Raw genomic sequence first — 21,702 nt, forward strand, 5'->3', positions numbered from 1 at the left:
GACTCTGCTACCCTCCTAGGATGCTGCATGAGGGCAAGATGTTGGTGTCTTACTGGCTATTACGTAACAGCAGCCGAACAGAGGCCCCCATCCCTCCATTCATGTGACAGGTTCAGACGCGCTGGCTGCACTATACATAGCCGAGGAGAAGAGTCAGGGGGAGGGAGGGAAGACAGCGGGGTAAGGGGTAAAATAGGGCAAAAAGAGAGGGAGAGTAAATAACATTTCAAAGAGAAAGAGAGTACAGCCTGTTCTCTTAGGTCTTAACTGTATACACACTGTGTGACTGGGCCAGTGAGGCTTGGGTTGGTAGGGTGCATGCCTGCAAATATACAAATGTGTATTTGATGTGTGAGGATTAATCATCCTTTTGACAAAAAATTAGGAAATGTAAATGATGCCTTTAATGTGCTACAGCAGAGCAGCGTGCCTCCTAAGACACCTATAATGTGTATAGATTTGATCTGTAAGCACACACATCATCCAGTTACTACAAGTACACAAGTAGCTTGGAGCTCTGACCATAAATCTATTTTTGTTTCTGCATCACGCTTCTGCCTCTATGCGACTAAATTTAGCGTCCCCATGCATGGGGAATAGACCAAAAGAGGCAGCGATGCAGCTAAAAATAGAGTTTCAGGTAGAATACAGAGCCCTCCCCTCTCCTCTCCTCTCACATCATAGAGCAGCAGATTCTTCCCTCCATTCATGAATATTTATGGGGAAGTTTCTATTTGAAGCCGATGCCGAGCTAAAATTAGATCACAGATCAAAACATCACCCACGTCTTTCCCTCACTGCTATTTCACTTCCCGTTTTTCTCCTCTTTCTCAGGGGGGTGAACGTAATGAGTCCTGACTTACTCATGACACTGGACTATTTACCTTTCACTTAAACACACACACACACACACAATAGTATTGTATTTTTGCACACGCTACACATCAGTATGTATACCTCATATGATTCCCAATAGTACACACAATGATCCCCTTAGGTTTATATGAATTCAGAAAAAAGACTAGTAGCATGGACACCAGGAGTAGCTGTTGCCAAGGTAACAACAATATATTAAAACAATGATTTTAAAACGCATCCTATGTATGTGAAGATTCATTTTGTCATTTTTTGTACGACTGTGTCAGAGAGGTGTTGATTCAATTTTTGCAACATTATGTTTTATTCATGTTATTCCTGTTACTGTAGGAACCCACAGCAACTAATCACACAAGTGTTGGGTTGAACCTGCAAATTAAAACGGCAGCTAAATTGCAAATAACAGACTTGAATTAAAATGGTTTTCATATAAATCAATGGAATTTTTTTTAGTGATGCAATCCACATACTACTACTGTTGTACATATTTGATTTATACTGAAAAAACAAAGCAGGTGTTACATACATTTTTCATGCAGGGAGCATTGACGGAGCGAATGTGCTGCGAATGTGAAACCAGAAAACCTCCATTGTGCACACAGTCTTTAAGCATACACTTTTCAAAACGTATACTGAATATGTCAACTGTGGCATTTTGTGTTTTCAAGAGGTCAAAGGTCAGCGCTCAGGCTAAGCGTGCACGCCGTCCGGACAGGAAGCTCCCACAGAAGCACCGCGGCTGTTTGGACTGCTGGTCTTCAAATACGACTCTATTGTCTTCGTGTCTTTCACATGCCAGCCAGTCGCACCCACCCACCTCTTCTCTCCTTCCCTGACACCCTCCTCCCTCTCTCCTTTTCTCAGTTTCAGCCACAAGTGATAAAAATAAACAGAACAGAGAGGATTTTTTTTAAATAATCCTGTTGAGTGGGAGGGTGTTTTTTTTAATAATATACCAGATAAAGTTGTTGGTGAGTGAAGGCTGATGTGTGTAGTTGGTGCTGTCTGGGGAACTGAGTCAGTCTGAGAGCAGAGTCCCTCTACTGGGCTTTGGTGAGATTGCAAGAGTTGGCCAATCTGGATACTCCACTGCAGACAATGGAAATATACTGTAGAGGTGAAACATTCAATTCACTGACTAGTTGATTGAATTTGTCAGTAGATAGTATGATAGTATGATAGTAAGCTGAAAACATTTCAAACAACTCACCATCTTTGGCTATGGAAACCTATGATAGGTTTTTTTTTTTTTACTATTTTCTGACATTTAATAGACCAAACAATCAATCAATTATATTAAGTGTCTGGCTGATCAATCGATAATGAAAATAATTGCCAGTTGCAGCCTGAATACACTGTACATATCAATGCATAGGGCTGGGTGATAGAGCTGAAATTAATAATACAAAATTAGCAAGAATAATTTTCTGATACAGTATATCACATTACGGAAAGTGCATGCAAAATCACAAATGAAATGATCAAATTGATGTTGAATGCATTGAACTGTGTTCCACTGTTATGAATTCTTGAACAACTAGTTTTGTTAGTTTTCCTCTGATCATTCATTTAAGCAACAGAGTTTTGAAAAAAACACAATATGATCATATTGTCAAGATATGATTATAGTGAAATGTCAATAGATGATAATGTTGAATTATCGCCGCAAAAAAATTAAAAGACGTTTCCATATGCAGCGAAGATGAAGAAATCCAATGTAAAAGGTAACAAGCAAGCTGAAACACATGCCACTTCTTTGGGACTGGATATGGCTAAATAGATCCATCCTAATTTGGCATCTGCATTCGCACACAGGGCCTCATTCAAATCTGCCACAAAGGCGCCCGCACACACACACACACACACACACACACACACACACACACACACACACACACACACACACACACACACACACACACACTCCTGATTACTTTCTGTAGTCTAAAGACCAAATTGGAGCCAACATTCCTGGGCATCATAAAGCCTTTTACAAAAAAAAGTGCAAAGAGAGAGGTGTGTTACGACGTTTCTTATTTAAGTGGCTGGCTGGTAAGAAGTGTGATTGATGGTAACCTGTCAGTGGCCCTGATACTCGACACCCCGCCTGCGTCACCGCCTGTCACGGCAACGTCAATCCCATCTGGGGAGCATTAAAATACAGGAGCTACGGGGCAGAGCGAGAGGCAGAGACAGAGAGAGGGAGAGATAGGCCTGTAAACCAGGGCAAGTTGTCATCTGAACCTTCATTCATCATTCCCAGGCTTTTGCTGTGACACAACCAGAGGTAGAATTTGTTACACCAGAGCCGACTGGCAGGACCGGCTCAGGCATTTATTCAAAAGCCATTTAAAAGAAGGCAGAGAGCATTTATGACATGACATACACACAGATCTCATCTGGTGACGCTGTTTTGAGTATTGTATTTCCTTCGATGGTCTGAAATGAAGACCTGTGAAAAAGAAAAGCAACAAAAGCATAAAACTCAAACTTTTTCCCCTGCCGAGGTGTTTAAGCATTATAATCTAGGCTGTATGTATCTGCGCTGCATCGGCACATGACACATGAAAGATGTTCTGGAGCAAACAAGGATTAGGATTGGCTTAACGAGACCACAAATTTCACACCAGCAGCTGAGCGTCCACACCCTGAAGCTCAACACAGAGCAAAGTGAACTGAAGGATGAACCGCGGAGGTGGTAAACCTGGCCACATTAGAAGAAAGACTTTTCTATGTGTGAATTACTGTGTAACACAAGAGTCCCCAGTGTGTGTTCTGGCATAAAAGCTGTTGGGTTGTTTTTGCTGTGGCCCCTCACACAGAGGGAGAACCACCCTGTTTGTTTGTCTTGCCCTTCCTCTCCCTTCCTGTGACATCATGTTATTTGGCCAGGCGGCAAACTGATAGAGGTGGTGTGTTTTTATGTGTATACAGTACACCTCCATTAATTCACAATAGCCTTATCTTTGCCTGTTACATTCTGGCTATAATTCTTATTTAAATTGACATTTGATATGTATAGTTAGGGAAATACACTTATTCACTTTCCTGTTAGGAATCAGATGAAATGATCAACATCTGTCTCATGTCTGTAGGATAAATATGAAGGTACAGCCTGAAGACAGTTAGCTTAGCTTAGCATATAAACTGGACACAAACAAAACTTCCTGAAGTTTCTGCTAGTTGCCTGGCAACTGCTGCTGGCCAAGACAGTTTGGTACATAATCCCCATAAAATGACAAATACATGTTTTTACACTTCTGTTTTTTTAAGGATTCAACTAAATAAGATATATCGTGTTAATTTGTGAGCTTCCCAAGTGCTGCTAGGCAAATTTTGTTACCTTTGGACCTTTGCTATTTCCCTCCCGTTTCGAGTCTTTATGCTAAGCTAAGCAAACAAAATGATGGGTGCAGCTTCATTTTTACCGTACAGACATGAGAGCGGCGTCAATCTTGTCATCTAACTGTCTGCGAAAGAAAGTGAATAAGGCAATTTCCCAAAATGTCGAACTATTCCTTTAACTCATGTCAGTGGTACAACTCTTGCGTGGGCAGCAGCATTGAGGGAAACATTAGATCTGGCTCCCAGCCCTCCCTATTTGTGCCTTTGTCTCTGTTACTGACTAATCCCCCTTGTTTAAAACATGAGGGGAATGACTGCACATTGCATATATGCTGTAGATCCTCCTCAAAGCATTCAACAAAGTAATGCAGAATTTAAAAGTAGAGTTTAGCTGCTATTATTTCAGAAAGCACTTAGGAAAAGCAACGCAAACATTAACCTTTCAGGCATTGTATCATTTCACACCCTACAAAAACAGAGCCAATATGTCAACCTCTTTATGTCCAAATGATAGCTAAGAATAGACATTATGCAACAGCGATATACATGTACTTCCATTGTTCCAAATCAGGCGGTGAAAAATGGTTTTAAAAGAATGTGAGCCAATGTAGTGTTAGCTGACATAACAGAAAGGCAGGAACACAGAATCACTTCACTGACCTTTTTATAAAAGTGCTGAGCAGAGTTATGAGACACGCTGTATAATGGGGCACGTTTGTATGGAGCCAGTCATGTGAAAAAGACTGCATTGTTTCTTGTGTTGACCGTTTGTTTGTGGACAGGAAGTGTTTGGCATAGGTGGAAACTTATGATCCCCTTGATGAAGTAAGAGTTGGTTTATTTAATTAATACAATGTATCAGTGAAGAATTATTATTGAAGAAAATAAAATTAAATGTGTAATTTTATCAAATATAGTAAGAAAAAAGGGATCTATGCCAATGACGACAAAGTATATTTGTTACTTTATATCAGGCTGTATTTCACAGGGACACACACACTCACATACACATATTGGCAGTCACCTAACTGACTTGTTTCGAAACCAGCAGCTGGTCGGTAAGTTGTGTGTGTGTGTGTGTGTGTGTGTGTGTGTGTGTGTGTGTGTGTGTGGTCACTGTCTTACTGTACTTAAGTCTGTCCACTGTGATTTAGTCAGAACAGTTTATTTTGCTATGAACTCAGAACAGCTAAAAGCAAGAGACAGACAGAAAAAGACAAAACTAGTGTGTATGTACGTCTGTGTGTGTGCGAGATGATTATTATATACGAAGTGTATTCTCAGTGTCTCCCTCTCTTTCCTTTGGAAAACAACACATGCCATGATGCCTGCGCTGGTGGACATGGAGCGCACGCTGACCTCTGTACTTAACATGCTGAGGACAGTATCTCTGTCAATCATCGTCTCTCTGTCATTCATCAGTCGACTGATACAGTGTAGGCACTAGTTTGGTACAGTTTCATGATTAGGGAGATGATCCTATCAGGTCTAGGTGTGCTGGTTATCTCCCAGTGGCAGAAAGCAAGAGACTTGATTTGTCCATTTTAAATAAAAAACTTGATAGCAGTGTTCTCCCCTCTTTCCTAAAAATCTGCAGTTTGGTTTTAAGTTGCATCAGCTCATATCTGCTGCAAAAATCCCAAACATGCAGTCAAATTGTTGAGAAATTCTTGCAGCTTTTGTGCCTGTTTTATGAAATTAGGCTTGGATAACCAATCTTCCACTGTAAACGCATTCCTCAGGTTCAAATACTGCTGTTTGTCTTTCCCTAAGTGAACTTCAGCCTTGCTGGCAGCCTGCAGAATAATGCGTGGACAGTTAGCCAAGGACATCCGACATATTGTACATACTGTACTCTTTTACACTGTAGACCATTGTTTGAACTGGAAGTGAACTGCAAGTTGGACATACACAATATATCTTAAATAAATGTGTCAACGCATGGAAAAAACCAGCAGATGAGGACTACACAGTTTTCTAGTTGTACAGTTAGGACATGAGAGGCACTGGCAGTGGTCATTTCAATAAACCTGAGTGAGTTGGAGAGCAGAAGAGATTTACAGTGAGTCATAGGAGTGTCCTCGTCTACCTACACACACACACACACACACACACACACACACACACACACAAAGGACTCCAGTCTCTGTTATCCTCCAGGATCGTATAGCGCAGCAAAGAAAACAGGGAAGTGAGAGGAGAAGAATTGGAGGGAAATTAATATAAGTGGTGGGTGAGAAGAGACACGAAGAGAGGAAGTGAGGAGAGGAGAAAGAAAAGTTCAGAACTTGGTCTATTAAAGTGTCGTAACATGATCAGCGTGAGGTATAAATGTTGAAGGTTCGTGAAATGAGATGAGACCACAGAGAGAAAGAAATAAACGTGTGATGACGATATTACTTAAACATGCTAAAACCCTTATATGCACCAAATACATGGCTTTGTTATCACTGCATAAATTAACGTGCTACAGTTTGAATTCAGACAATATTTAGATAGTTTCCTTGTTCTAAAAGTTTTTAGGTTATTTAGGGTATTAGGTTAAGTTAGATGCGATAATTAGCATAAAATCAAGCTACAACAACAACAGCTGAATATAAGACAATGAAAATGTTCCCGGTGCAGTTTCTTTAATTGATGAGAAATGCTCGCTAAAGAAACTGTGCTTACAAATACAAGTCAGTACGTTTATTCAGAATTAGGTTCTAATAGCTAATTTCACTTCTTTTAATGTGTGTCTTGGTTTTGCTTTTGACAGTTATTCTTCCAAATAGCTGTGAAGCTGTTTCACCCTGAGTGTGTCCACAATCTCTACAGTTATGGTGGTGAGCACAGTTTCACCCTAATGTATTGATACAGCACACTGGGCACAACTATGAGAATAAGACTCATTAAGGTTATTAAAAAAACATATTTTATTTTATTTATTTCAACTGAATTTTCCAGGCAGGAAACTTTCTGTTGCTTTAAATGTGGATTTCAATTTACACATATCATGATTTCTGGAACTGTGGGTCAAGTTTCACTTAATCTGTCTTTCTTATAAAGATGTTACTCAACAAGAAGTTTAGAAGCAATGTCAACGTGTATAAGGAGGATATTTATCAAACTGAACATAAAATGCAGCTTAAAACCAGTCAGATCTCTATGCCTGTATTCAGGCACCAGTCTACTCTTTCCAAAAATGATAACAAGCTCGTTGTAGTGGTGTGTGAGTCCAGCCATGTCATTCATGTATAGAATAATTGAAAAAGAGTACAATGTTTGTCATATCATTAAAAGTAAAATGATGCATTTCAAAATGTTGCATCTTGCTTCATGCTTGACTACAGGGTCGAATAACACTGTTGCCAAATGCTCCTGGATACACACACACACACACACACACACACACACACACACACACACACACAAACAGGCACATAATTGCACAATTATTCTATCATGCTACAAAAAAATTATTCCTGAGCGCTTGTGTCTGGAAAGCTCGTCACTGGACAGTAAAGTTGGGGGTTTTAGGCGATCATTTGGTCCATAGCACCCGTCACACTGCAAACACTCAGCCACGACTTTACTTTGAGTGAGTGAAGGTTACAAATGACCCAACACTAAAAAATTGTTTGTACGTGTGTTCATGCAGGAACACACGCACGTACGAGCTCAACTTCACATCCCACATGAGTACAGTGTGTGTGTGTTTGTGCGTGGGCCTGTTCCTCCTGTTTGTGAGGCGGATAAATGAGGGTCCATGACGCTCCCTGTGGGCCAGACCACCATTAGAAGCCGCTGATGATTTAAGAAATGCTTTGGAAACACTTTCAGACACATTTATTACCGCAAAATGCCTTTTGGCTATGACGCCTTGGCCAGAACCAGTGCTCTGTGGAGGTCACGGGATGACTTAATAATTTCTGCAAACGAGGAGATTCATGTACTGTGACCGAAAGCTCAGATTAATTCATCATGGCCACATTGACCTGGCAAATTTAGATAGTAATTGCCCTCTGGCACAAGTGGTGTGTATCTATCTCAAAGACAAGAATTTACGTACACAAACGTAACTGTAACAATAAAAAAATGAAAAGCTGCCTGACAGGCTTTGGCGTCTAAAACATCTGGGAGCGTCCAACATTCACACTTGGAGATTTTGATAAATCAAGCAGATGAAAATTTCTCTTTTCCCCTCCTTTCCTCCCAGGTTATACTGACAGGAGAGGGTATTGGGTTTCTAAGAAATGCATTTCTAAAGCTCAACCTCAGTTACCTCACTCACACGCAACCTGCCAAAACTGTCGTCTTTGTAAGACTCTTAATTCATATTAAATTACTCTGTGCATAAATCACACTCTCACTCCCCAACACCCGACAAAGCTCATACTTGTATTTGTTGTCAGTGGTTCATTTAGAAATAATCTTTTAGGATTTTTCCATCCCTTCCCCGGCTGTCGTAACTGCACTATGCTCTGTGTCATTGCCACTTCATTTTCCTCTGCAGACAGCGTTGAGAGAAATTAGATCAATAGCCTGCGGACACACGGCAGGTTGTAAATGGTCTAAGAGCAGAGGAGAGAAGTAACATGGCTCAAACCAATGGAGCTAATTAACCGGCATGTAATTTTCAATCTGACATCAGAATACAGATTCTGTGATCTGTTGCGAAGAAAATAACTGTACCTGAAATATAAAAATACTTTTATAAATATGGACTTCTCTGAAAACAAGACTAAGAGTCAATAGCCATGCTAGCAGCTCTGTGAGGCTGTATGTTGTCAGAGCAGGGCTTTGAACCAAAGTGGTGCACCTACCAACCAACATGGCCACCCGAGAGCTGCGCTGCTAGCATGGCTAAAAACCCAAGTTCCATCACTTGTTTCTGAGCTGGCAAATGTAGTCAAATTAAATGTGCCTTACAGACTGCTTTCATAGCCTACAGCCAATTTCAGGTTCATAAAATTGAAATCAAAGGATAAATGAATGCGGCATAACACATAAAAGCCAATAAGCTGTTACTGTCCCAGGTTTTCAGCAGGAATCCTCTTATCTGTCCTCTTTCAGGAAAAGCAGGTGTTACCTCCACAGCTGAAAGTTGAAAGGGGGAAACCAATAACTGCCACTGGGCAACATAAACCTTTATCACATGTATCAAGAGCAGATGTATTCAACACTTCAATTTGTATGGTACCTGTTGCGCTCACAGACACGTAAAAACATGCATACCCTCACCACATATCCATCTAAGGAGAAAGTGCTACTGTTATCTGGCTGTTGTCTTCTGTGGTTAACTGAGATAATTGGGCTTTAAATCACGAACCGAAGGCATGTGAGACACACTGGGTTTTGGTGTCTGATGTCAAAAGCTGCAGATTTATATCTTTCCTCCCCCTGCAGGTTCATCTTGTCAGCTTTTATCATGCCCACGTAAGGATGCATTCATGCATGAGTATATTTTGTATGTACAAAAAGAGGTCTGGCGGGCATGTCTGAGTGCCTACATCAGCTCTCCGGATGTCACTTTATAACCAGCACTGTGTTCTACTTTATGTGGATAGGTAGAGGCCTTGGACAAGGAGTAAAGAGAAGAAGAAAGAAGGAAAAATAAACAGGAAGAAGAGAGAGAGGGGAAGATATTAAAAAAGTGGATGCACTTCAGAAAACACTATAAATCATTACTGTTGTCTAATCATTTCTACTCATAAATATAGCTTTTACTTCAGAAGTGTTGACTTCTTAAATATGTGATATTAATAGATTCCCAAAATGGGCACTGACAAGGCTGATAATCTTGTGCGTCTCTGCTACCCCCTGCTCCCCCCTCCTCGCTTTTCCTCCAGAGAATAAAATGGTGGTGGTGACTCCGGCTCGAACAGAGTCTGCTCTTCCATCACCATCACCGTGTGTACCCGGGAAGATCGATCCCTCAACCTCAAAATAAAGCTCCACCGTCCCTCCCTCCCAGTCTCTGACTCCCCTCCTTGGGCACATCAATTGATCGCTTTCAACAAACTCTGCTGCGATTAAGCGGGCAGAGGATTTCTACACTGCTCTTTATATCCACAGGTGGAAGTTATCTGAGCAGTAGTGAGATAAGTAATAGTCCGACATTTCCATACTTTTGCATTACCCCTGAAAGTTTGGCCACAGAGGACATTTTTGCTTGTTTAAGCGCAGAAGTCACTTACATTTCTTGGCATGGGTTTTGAGAGGAATGAAATTGAAACTGCCCTTTAAAATCCCCCCATGCTCACAAATGTTCTGCATTACATCTGATAAACAAGGACCCTGCCTGAGAAACAGGACAGAGGACTGTAATGTAAACTTGGCTTTATCTCTGAGACCTCATTCACAGCCTCCCCACAGGCACTGAGGATTACGTCTGCAGCTACAAAACATATGGTGGACTTTTCCTGTGAGAACTTGTAACAGACAGTGGCTTTAATGTGAAAGTGCCTGTGTGTTATGCAGAGAACAAACAGGATTTCACATTCACACACACACACACGCACACGCACTTTATTTGTCTTGAGTGTGTAATGTGGTTCTTTCACACGTCGTGATTGACTGCAAAGTGACAGAGCAGGGAAAAGTCCTAAAGTTGCTGTTTAGAGACGTAACAGACTGGCTGGTGGTTACAGCTGCAGCAAAATTCAGTAAGTTAATTAACTCACCGTGTGAAATGTAAATCTCTGAATTCACTGTGAACTGAATACAACTGAATATCCATTGGCCCCATTAGTGAACTTGAAAATCAACATATAATTTATGTTTTTTAATGACGTAAATCTGCTTTTAAAAGAGTTTTGCTGCAAGTTAATAAAATGTCCTCTGCAGATACAATCCCCTGTACTTCTATCTCCCACACACGTTTAAAATCACAGTTAGGCTTCTGTACAGCTTGCCACCTCATTTTCAAGTCTTGGCTGAGCTACATAATACAGTATAACCACAGTAAATTTGTCTTTAGCCACGGCTGTGATTTTCATTGCAGAATAAACTGAATTGCAGTAGTCATTTAAAGTTACCCAGATGCCATACATAATTCAAACGATCCAAAAAGCTATTCTTTTCACACAATTATCTTCCCTCCACTTTTGTTAACGGCGGCTTCTTTTGTATAATGAAAAGGAAAAGCACTCCCTGGAGCGATATAGTCTAACAAAAGAGGAGACTACGCAAGTGGTGAAGAGGAGATACAATAAAAAAATTATTTTGGGAAACGCAGATAAGAACCAAAAACAACTGATAAGAGCAGAAGAATGTTTTTTGTAAATATTGCAGCTGATGAAAGACTGTGTGCAGGCAACTTCAGATACTCAGTTATAAAAGATGTTCACAATCTCATCTTAAATCACAATATAGTAATTCTACTATACTGTAGGATCTCCATTCTTCTGTTTCAATTAATACTGATATAATACCTTATTGCCAAACTTCATATACTGCACTGTATGATTTCTATAATGTTACACATGCTGTGTGTCGGTGGGTGTGTATGAGAGATGAAAGGAGACACTGAGAAGGAGAGAAAGACAAAAGGACTGAGTGAGAGTAAATGAGATAGCTCTTAATTACCGCCTGCGTTTCTGTATGATGTCAATAGGCCTGTTGACAGCGCACGGCGATCCCCATATGTTCCCACTCCGCACAGTGATACTCCGCTCCACGGAGTAACAGAACCCACAGTTCGTCGGTACACTCATCTTTTCTTTAGTCTACTCTCTTTAACTCGTCCTCACCCTCCTCTTCTCGGCCGCTCCGCTGCTCTCCCTCTCTTGGTTCTCCTCAGCTTGTGGCTGCTCTCATCCCTGTAAAAACCAGCCCGCTTCCTCGTCTGTCTCGCTCTGTCGGGCTGTCCGGCTCTCCACGGCTTCCCAGGAGTTCTCATTACCTCAGACAGGAGTGGACCCCAGCTCTAGGACCAGTGGCTCCAACGCAGAGCCAGGATGACCGGAGTGATGCAATCCATGCTACTGTGTGCTGGTGAAAATCTGCTTTTCCTTAAAGGATTTGAATAAATGTGGAGTGTGTTCCTTCCTGAGCACCTGAATTCCTCCTGTGAGAGCTGCACACTCCCCGCTGCCTGTCAGTCTGCCTTGCAGGCTGCAGAAAAAGCTTTTCATCACTCTCAGCAGAGCTCCATTAATCGGTCCCCCATGTACATCTTGTCTTTGCGCCGGGTCTAAATGTGGCGCAACACTGCTGCCCTCTTCCCCCTCTCCCTTTCTGTCTGTCTGCTCCCTCTCCCTCTCCCTCTCTCTCTCTTACTCTTCTTCTATTTCTCTCTGCTTCCTCCTCTCCCCTCTGGCTGCTACACCTTTAATCACAAAGCAAACAGAGACCTTTCCTTTCGCTGGGCATCTTGCTCTCCTGCTCCAGTCTGTCACAGTAGCCCTGTGCTGTATATGTGTGTGTGTGTGTGTGTGTGTGTTTTTGTCCGAGCGCCCCACAGAATGTGCACAGATCTGTAAGAGGCATGAGAGAGAGTGTGTGTGTGTGTGTGTGTGTGTGTGTGTGTGTGTGTGTGTGTGTGTGTGCATGAGCAACTGAGCGTGTGCGTCAGTGAGCAAGCGTGTGTGTAGGCATGTGACTGAGCAAGTGCCTGTGTGTGTGTGTGTGTGTGTGTGTGTGTGTGTGTGATGCACACACACAAGGGGGAACAAGTTTCAGAGTGAGGTCAGAGCTGAGAAAGGGGGCGGGATCAGAGCCAGCATGGTTCCTGCCTTCCCCAAATGTTTTAGCCATATTAACCCCTTCCTACTCTCTCGCTCTCACACACACACACACTGAATCCTAATACGATTGCAGGACAGTGCTCTCCCTTTGGGCACAGTACCATTATCCTTTCCAGATGGAGTGTGTATTCATGTGTGTGTGTGTGAGGCAGGTATGTCTTGTTGTCTATGCTGGGTAAAGAGATTGATGACAGGATGAGTATGATAGGGTATTATAGTAAGTAGCTCTTGGGACGCAGCTTGCTGAGAACGAAGAACATACAAACACACACACACACACACACACACACACGTACCCATAAACAGTATGTACTCATGCACAGGCTTAGGCACGAGCATGCAAGGTCACCCATGGCCAGGGGCAGTGTATTTTTGAAGACCAGAAATGTGAAAAGTAAATATGAAACCTTAGCTGGTCGACCTTCTGTAGGCTTCATATGAAAACTTAAACAGGAAATATTTGACAAGAGATCAGCAAAATGAGACCCAGGCCATGAATCTACAGGCTTTATTCCCAGAGACAGATTAAGCCTGGCTCTGGACTTTTAGACCAGAGATAAAGAGTTTGAAATCAGGACAAGCTGTGCGCGTGAGAAAATTACTGTTACTTATTAAAGTTACTCTGGGGAGTGTGTTCAGGTTTTCTGACAGCACAGCAGGTTCTTAAGTCCTGGTGACAATTTGTATACATTTCTGATATATCATTGGGTACTGAATATCAATTTTGACCTATTGACCGTACTATAAACCCCCTCCCCCCAAACAGCGACCGTCCAATCATAGCTCGGCAGCCATAACTAGGCACACCTGTCAAGCTTTGAATCTCTCCACACACAATTAGAGATACTCTGCATTTAGTTTGACGGATAGTGTCTTTTCATGTCTTTCTAAAAGTAACAATACAAGAAAGAAAGTGTAAGGACTGCATTAAACACTGTGTTTAAATGCTCTAATGTGAACTGCAATCGTAAGCATGCCTGGCTAACTAGCTCACTACCTACAGTAGAAACCTAGTGTTACTTCCAAAGCCAAAGAACACATCATTATCTAATGCTGTTAGAGTTTAGGCTAACATCAAGTCAACAACAAGTTTACACTACAGCATACACTACAGTAACCCCAGCCAACATTACACAAAAAACTAGGGCTAATTAGCGCAACACTGCAATACAAGAACAATTCTTTATTTTCATGTCCTAGATACACATTAATCATCAAGTAACTTTAGCTTTAGCCCCAGTCTTAAGTGTTTTAGCTTGTATATCTTGTATGTAACCATCAATTTCACATTCAAGACCCAGCAGAAAATTTGCCACCGCTGAAAACTGCACTATGTGCTTGGCAGGTGTAGCAGGGCTTGACGAACAGTCAGTTGCTATCCAGCTAGCTCCTACACACAAAACACATCTCCATAAATGGACGTGCACTTCAAGCTACATTCTGCAGCATGACATGGTTCAATTGAATTGGCAAATCAATCAATGGCATCACCTCACCACCATGGAATTCACAAATGTTAGGCGGAGAGACAACAAAAAGCAAGAAAATATGACTGGTAATAGAGGCTCAATAGGTATCTTTAACATGAGCCAGGCCATCTTTCTAGAGGCCAGAGAGTTTAAAATGCATTGCAGGGCCACAGCTCCATTACCCACATATGTGAAAAAGTTGGTGTATATTTTGTTCATACGGCGTGGTTTTACTTTTCAACTTTATATTTACATTGGTTGCGACACACAGCACAGACAGCTTATAACTGCGGTGTTTGCTCTCTAAAAGTATCTAATAAAGTCCTTTGATATAATACAAAGATTCTGTGTCTGTGGCAGTCAAGAAAAAACTGCCATTTAAGGAAATCTGAAGAGGTGCACACACAAAAAGGGCCAATCATAACCACAAACTGAACAGACCTACAATACTGCTGTATATTAAATTCAACGGCAACAGTTTATAAATCCAATCACGTGACTACAATGAATTAAATGGTAGCTATTTGGGTTTTGCAGGATTGACTGTGCAGGGACAGACTCACGATCAGGGTTTTATTAAGTTAAACCAGATATAACAAATACTTTTACTATGAAGTCTCTCTTTGTTAAGTTTCATGTCCTTGTGTTGGCACTTATCTTTGGTGAATACACACTGTACTAACATTAACATGTGATCTGACTTTAAACTTGTAAAACTGAAGAATGTATCCCCAGTGGGATGAACAGTGTCCTGATGCAAAACCGGATGAGAGGATGTTGGGAATAAAACATTTACAGCAGTACGCACTTTTGACACATTTTCATGACAGGAAAATTGTTTTCATGTGCAGTTAATAAAGAATAAAGTGCTTAAACAACATGGTTCAAGAGTTTTATCCTTGTTATCTAGAGTGGACATGCACACACACTCATTGGTTGGCAGTATACCAGAGGACTTCACATTGTTCCATGTATCTGCGTCACTGTGGTGGAAGAGAGTGGATGTTTGAAGAAAGACAGACGTTAAATGTTTGGTTCTGCTCAGTATCTTCACATCCCGTCTTTAGACAGTCGCGCTCTGAAACGCTGAGCGCCGAAGCCGAGACGATGTGGCGAGGTAATCTCTAAAACTCATAAAATAGCGAGGCATCACAAATTCTGGCTGACCCCTCCGTTGTGGGTTTAATAGTCCATTATTTGCAAAAGGGGCCTCATGAAATCATGTGTTGGCTACATGGAGGCATGGTGAGCATTCCTGGATAACGAGCTGTTTTGAAGTCAGCGAGGAGCGCTGTGTGTCAGAGTTGTTGCCCGTCAGTGGACATATTGTCTGTTTGTGGTTTGTTTATAAAGCCAGCTGACACTGATTAATTTCCTCTGTCGTATTGTCCACCGAGAACCAATTGTTTGAATGAAAGTACCATAAAATGGACAATAAAACAAAATATTGTAAGAGCATAATCAGGAGGGACTGACATTCTCAAGTGCAAAAAAAGAGAAAAAGAAAAAGGTTTATTTCATTTCAAAAGTTTCATGTTTTTTGACATTCACTGGGAAAGGACAGTATTAACTTTGCTCATGTGGGTTAATGAACACTGATTGTTCACCAAACCTGTCTGCCTTTGTGGTCAAAAGCCACTTTGTGTGCGTCTGAAATTCATGTAGGCCAACAGTGTAATAATGATGCCATTCTCATTTGTTTGTTTAAATTTAATGAGAAATCAAAGGGTTTTTAAATGAAGTTTAGTGCTGATGTAAAGTTGAAGGTGGTGGAAAAAGATAATCTTGTGATTTGGCCATATCCTCATTCAAAAAGAATTACAATGATGTTAATGTATTAACAAGACAGCTAATTACACCATTTTTAAAGAAGCATGACAGTCAGTCACAACTCGGACTTGAACTTTGCAGTTTTACTAAATACAGACACACTTTTTATTGCAGTTTATATGTTGTATCTGCTTGCGCTAACGCTTTATCAAAGCTGTACCATGCTACACTGGAGGGCAGATTTAGTAATCCTATCTCATGTCACCATCAGGGACACAGAAGTTTACGTCCCCTAAAGTTTTAAATTTAGATATAAATGTACCGCTGCAGTCAAGTCAATTTTAATGCAATTAAGTCTATGCTGCGCTGCGTTTGTGCAGGTCTGGAAAGCAGAGGAGTGCAGAAGAAAGTGTTCTCTGCTACTGACAAATATTACAGAAAACGGAAGGCTATATGAGAAGAAATGGCTTTTTAAAAAAGCAGCAGTTCAAAAAATGGTCACTGTGTTGGAGGCATAATGTTCTCACAGTTTCCTACAACACACCAATAAGTGATGAGCAACGTAGAAACACCCTCTCATTTCTCAACACTGAAGATGTCTCATCGTAACAAATTAAAAACAGCTGCCATGCTTACAAGAGTGTTGCAATTTTTACACCTGCCTTTTCCAGACCGTATGTTATGATAGCAGTGGTCCTACACAAAAATGCCCTAAAATATAATGTATATTGCATTAAACCAAACATGCAGTTGTTAGCAGTGTGTGCTGCTTTCCTCTTATCAAAAGCCTGAGTAAATCAACCTCAAAATTTTATGTTGCTGCATCATTGCATCAAATGGAAATATTCTAAATGTATTTTGCAGTTTTATACACACAGTTTCCCAAATTTAAGCATGTTTGCAATCTATGGAAACTCTGGGATCTCCTCTAGAATGTATATAAAATAACACTCAGCAGATACAGCAGAGTTCAAGAGGTTAAAAAAGCAGCTGCAAAAGAATAGGATACACAAACTCACCAGCATACACACACAGGCATATTCACATGAGCAGGACCCATTTCCACTGCAGTTTTCTACATCTGTAACAGGATCTCCAGGAAGAATTATCCCCAAAAACGACTGAAGAAAAAACTGATACCTTTCTCACTTAAACAGCAACTTTTTGAATCCATCTATCCATGATCATAATGCAGCAATGTATCTACATGAGAAATACTCGAAGTACAGGCTTGTAGCATGTTACATTTCTTCAAAAGCACCCGAACGGCACAGAAGTTCTTCTGGTTATTTCAAAGTAAAGGTGATTACCACAGGGCAGGGGAAAACAAAAGTAAAACACGTCTTCATGGTACAAATGTCATCTAAAATACTGTACGTAACAAAGCAGCAGCACCAGGTGTGAGCATGTGGCTGTTGCTAGCGGCCTATATTTAACTCTCAGTGTCTCAGTGATGTCAAACGTCATGTTACAGCCTGTACTGTAGTAAAAGGCTATCAGTGTGTCGCCTCGTGATTCATTAGGCTGCCATCTGCTAGCATGACGGTGGGGTTTGGGGCTCGTCTGATTTGGGGATTGGGTGGATGACAGACTTGTGCGCACACATGCAAACACACACACACACACACACACACACACTCATACTCATACACACACATACATACGCGGCCCAAAAAGGCGGGGACATACGCACTTGGGAGCTCACTGATGCACGCACATGTACGGGGACATGGACACACACACTCAAAGACACACGTTAAATTCAGATGGTCTGAGGGCCCACACCCAGATGGCAGGTGGCCACTCCTTCAGCAGGGAAACGTTTGTAGGAAAAACAAGGGCCATGAGCTGCTCAGTCACAGCAGCCACGTCACTGTTTCATCTCTGATAAAATGCTCCTTTGCTAACACACGCTGACCCACTGTGTGGGCTACAGTACGTGTGTGTGCATGTTTTTCTTTGTATGGTTACTCATACGTAATAGCATGTACAAGTACGACTAGCTGTACATGCAGTACATCAGTGTCCTACAGACCTAAAACAATAAAATAGTAATAAAATAAAAAAGCATGAAAGAAAGAAATAAAATATATAAAAACAAGGAATTCTCCAACATCAGCTGTTACAATACATTTACAAAATACCAAACTATAATTAATTCTGCAGGACTCTATTCAAAATTGACTTAACTTAAAATTAAAAAAATCGAATAGTTATGCTCAGCAGTTATTGGTCACACTAAACATTAATATGAATTTAAATGGATTATTCTACTTTTTTATAAAAAGAATGTTCCATGTCTGTATTTGAGAATAATTCACAACGTATCGGTAGTTTGATTGTAATGGTATTGCCTCTATACTACATCTCTCTTGCTGTAAACTGTTGCCTCAAGTGGCCGATGTACAAGCTACTCAGGTCCATTTTATTTATATAGCCCAGAATCACAATTTATCTAAGAGGGCTTTACAGTATCAACAAAACACGGCACCCTCTATTCAGAAAGGAAAAACAGAGATAAACCTTGGGAAGGGCAGAATGAATAAATGTGCAAAAGGTGTCATTTATACAGAGTATACAGAAGCAGCAGTAGTAGAATTACAATATGACAAACATACAATATTAAGTAAATATTGAGTGTACAGAATTAAAGAGTTCTATAGTGTAAAAGCATCCATCCTAAGCTACTGTACTTTTGAAAGAAAAAAGGACAACTGTTGATTCTGCCTGATAAAGTATATCAATATAAATTCTTTACATCCCTTTAAATTACCTCAACCCTCCACAGCACTATGAAAGTCTAATTAGTGACACATGGCCCCTTTCCAGCATCCTACAAATAGAACTATAATACTGTAAACCACCATATTGTTTTTCCCACTATATCCAACAACAGTTTGGTCTGCAGGAGGTCATTCCTCTCTAACAGCCTCTAAACATAACTTAGTCGTTTTCCCCCTCTAGTGGTTATAATGAACAGTCATCAGACACTGCTACATTACAAAGCTAACACTCAGCTCCACTGTCTGAAACAAATGAGAGGATTTTTTTCTGAAATGTATTTATCAATTATTTATAATAAAGTGAGACAAAGCAACACTTTTCGATTTATCGTTTTGTTAGGCCAAACTGAATTACAGACTTTATTGTTTCTAATCACACTTGACACGCATGGAGCATTTTTTAGTTTTTTTTAATCACATGATTTCTTATAATTTAATGTCTGAGGCTACATCCCTAAATCCTATGTAATGATACATCTGATTAATCTTTTTACTCCTTATTGTTGTAACACTCCTTCTGAACTTTGAATAAAGCAAAGACTCCTGTGTCCTCTCCCAGCGTGAGCAGGAAATACAGTAGAGTTGCTAGTTTTGAATTTCAGCAGTGTTTGTTGTGTTGTCCCCAGCTGCTGCTGCTGCCAGCCCCAGAAATCAATGAGACTCTGGAGGCGATTGGGGAAATCAGTCATGCTGAAAATATGGAGTACAGCAGTGACGCACACAGCAGCCAGCCTGCCACAGCCACACAGGCCCTATTGACTAATCTGGGTGTGTGTTTGGGGGGGGGCTGGCTTCTATATTGGGACCTCTGACATTGACACTGTTGCCCTTTGCTTGGACGGCCTCACTTGACACTTTTTTTGTTTTCCTCATTATTCTTTCAGTCACAATCACCTTCTGTTTCTGTCTCTCATTTCTTCGTTGACCACTTCTCTTTTTACCCCCCCCCCCCCCGCCCCCCCCCCCCCATCTCGCACTCTAACCCTCTCCTTCCAGTCATTATCTCTGCTCTAAAAGCAGCACTATCTCGACCCACGTCCTCTCTATCACTTCTCCACCGCCCTCTCGTCTGTGCCTTTACCCTCTTTGTCTAAATTATCTCCTTTTCCCAGTCGGTTAGCCGTTTGTTGCGCCTGTCTCTCTTGCGCTCACCTCACTCTTGTCTCTTTCCCATCATTCTCTACTTCAGATAAATGGCATCTTTCTCAAACGGTCACCAGCTGTACGGATGCAGCATCAACTATCTTCTCATGATACTGACTAAGAGCTCTCCAGACTCATCCGGCTTAATGCAGTGACACTGTTGTTTTAAAATGTACCACACTGCCAGAAAAGCCAGAAAAAAAACATTGCTGAGAAGGTTACCAGAAGTGTGTGTGTGTGTGGTGTGTGGATGAATAGTGCCCTGGTACTGTTAGTACAAGTGAGGATAAGAGCTGTCTCTATTGTGATGGACACACATAGATTACAAGAGACTGCTTTGTCTCAGTGTGTGTGTGTGTGTGTGTGTGTGTTGCACAAGGGCAGAGAAAATTATGTATTTACAAAATAATTTAAATACTACCATAACAAATGTAAGCACTACTGCTGTAACGCACCCACATCAATGGTATCATCTCCGTCACCATACAATAAATGAAATGAAAAACAAGTTTTGAACTTTGCTTTGATCCGAAGCTCCCACCAGTGACTCCACTTCAGTACTGGGGGTTTTTTTTCCAGCCAGGAAGCTCGATGTACAAATCAGGTAAAGAGAACAGAGGCTTGTTCTGTTCCCCCTCTGCACTTCTGTATCTCTGGCTGTGGTCTAAAATCTCCTGCTTTGATCTCCTCATATGATCCAAACAGGCTCACGGCTGGAGGACTTCGGATGACACTCGTGAGGCACATGCCTTATGCCCAAAGTTCAGAACAGTTTGCCGCATCGCACTGAAAAAAAATCCCACAACAGCTCTGAAATGTTTGTTTTTTTCTTTCAGTGCAAGGGAGAAGAGAGGTGATTCTTTATGACTTTTCAAGCTTATTTTAATGTTGCATCTCTGATTGTGAGTTACAATGCACATGGAGTCATGTCGGCCTCCAGATTTCTGTGTGTGTATATATTCATATGCTGTTTATGTGTGTGTGTTCTTGTATTTCATATATCGAGTGTCTGTTTTTAGTCTCTGTAAACTTACATAACGACGTGTCCTGCAGGGATCCATGACAGCTGTAGTAGATTTTATGTTTTTCGTGAATCCGGCCCAGTGATTACACAGTTGTATTAAGTTACAACTACAATTAAATCAATCAGTCTCACCAGTGTGTAGACAAGGGAGCATGTTAGCATGATTTACCTCTTGGACACGAGTTCATTTGACACATTATTTTATTCCTCTCTGTTTTGTTTCCTAGAGGACAAGATAGAAAACAGAGATGAAATCTGCCCCATCTGCCGCTCTCATGGTCGATTTTCCACAGTGCACCGATATTTCTTCCGCCCTATTATGAAACCCAAAAGTCCTGGACCACATGACGGTCGTACCGTGCCTAACACTGACGCCTCGGCTTGGCTCGGCTCCACGGTCTCCAAGGAGGGCCATCAGTGGACAGAGCCATCGATCCACCATGCCACCCCGAGGCCTGCAGCGCCAGCCGCAGCACCCAGCACACCAACAGCAACACCCACCGGCTTCACCACAGCACACATCATTTGGCAGTGTTTCAGTTGAACAGGATACAGGTGCAGAC

The 21,702-nt window shown here is 41.3% G+C and overlaps 1 protein-coding gene across 3 annotated transcripts in view; it reads right to left on the reverse strand.

The window, feature by feature from the left end:
- The window catches only part of pde4ca (phosphodiesterase 4C, cAMP-specific a), a 50,724-nt gene that overhangs the window by 16,854 nt on the left and 12,168 nt on the right, over window positions 1–21,702 (reverse strand). The window contains exon 1 of one of the 3 annotated variants that reach the window (XM_070918331.1): window positions 11,791–11,918. The exons of the other annotated variants lie outside the window; for them this stretch is intronic. Within the exon in view, the coding sequence (XP_070774432.1) occupies window positions 11,791–11,918 (128 nt within the window). Of the gene's footprint in view, window positions 1–11,790; window positions 11,919–21,702 lie in introns of those variants that run through there. 3 annotated transcript variants of the gene reach the window in all.

The sequence above is a fragment of the Enoplosus armatus genome, chromosome 14 (assembly GCF_043641665.1).
Source record: "Enoplosus armatus isolate fEnoArm2 chromosome 14, fEnoArm2.hap1, whole genome shotgun sequence".
Taxonomy (NCBI): Eukaryota; Metazoa; Chordata; class Actinopteri; order Centrarchiformes; family Enoplosidae; genus Enoplosus; species Enoplosus armatus.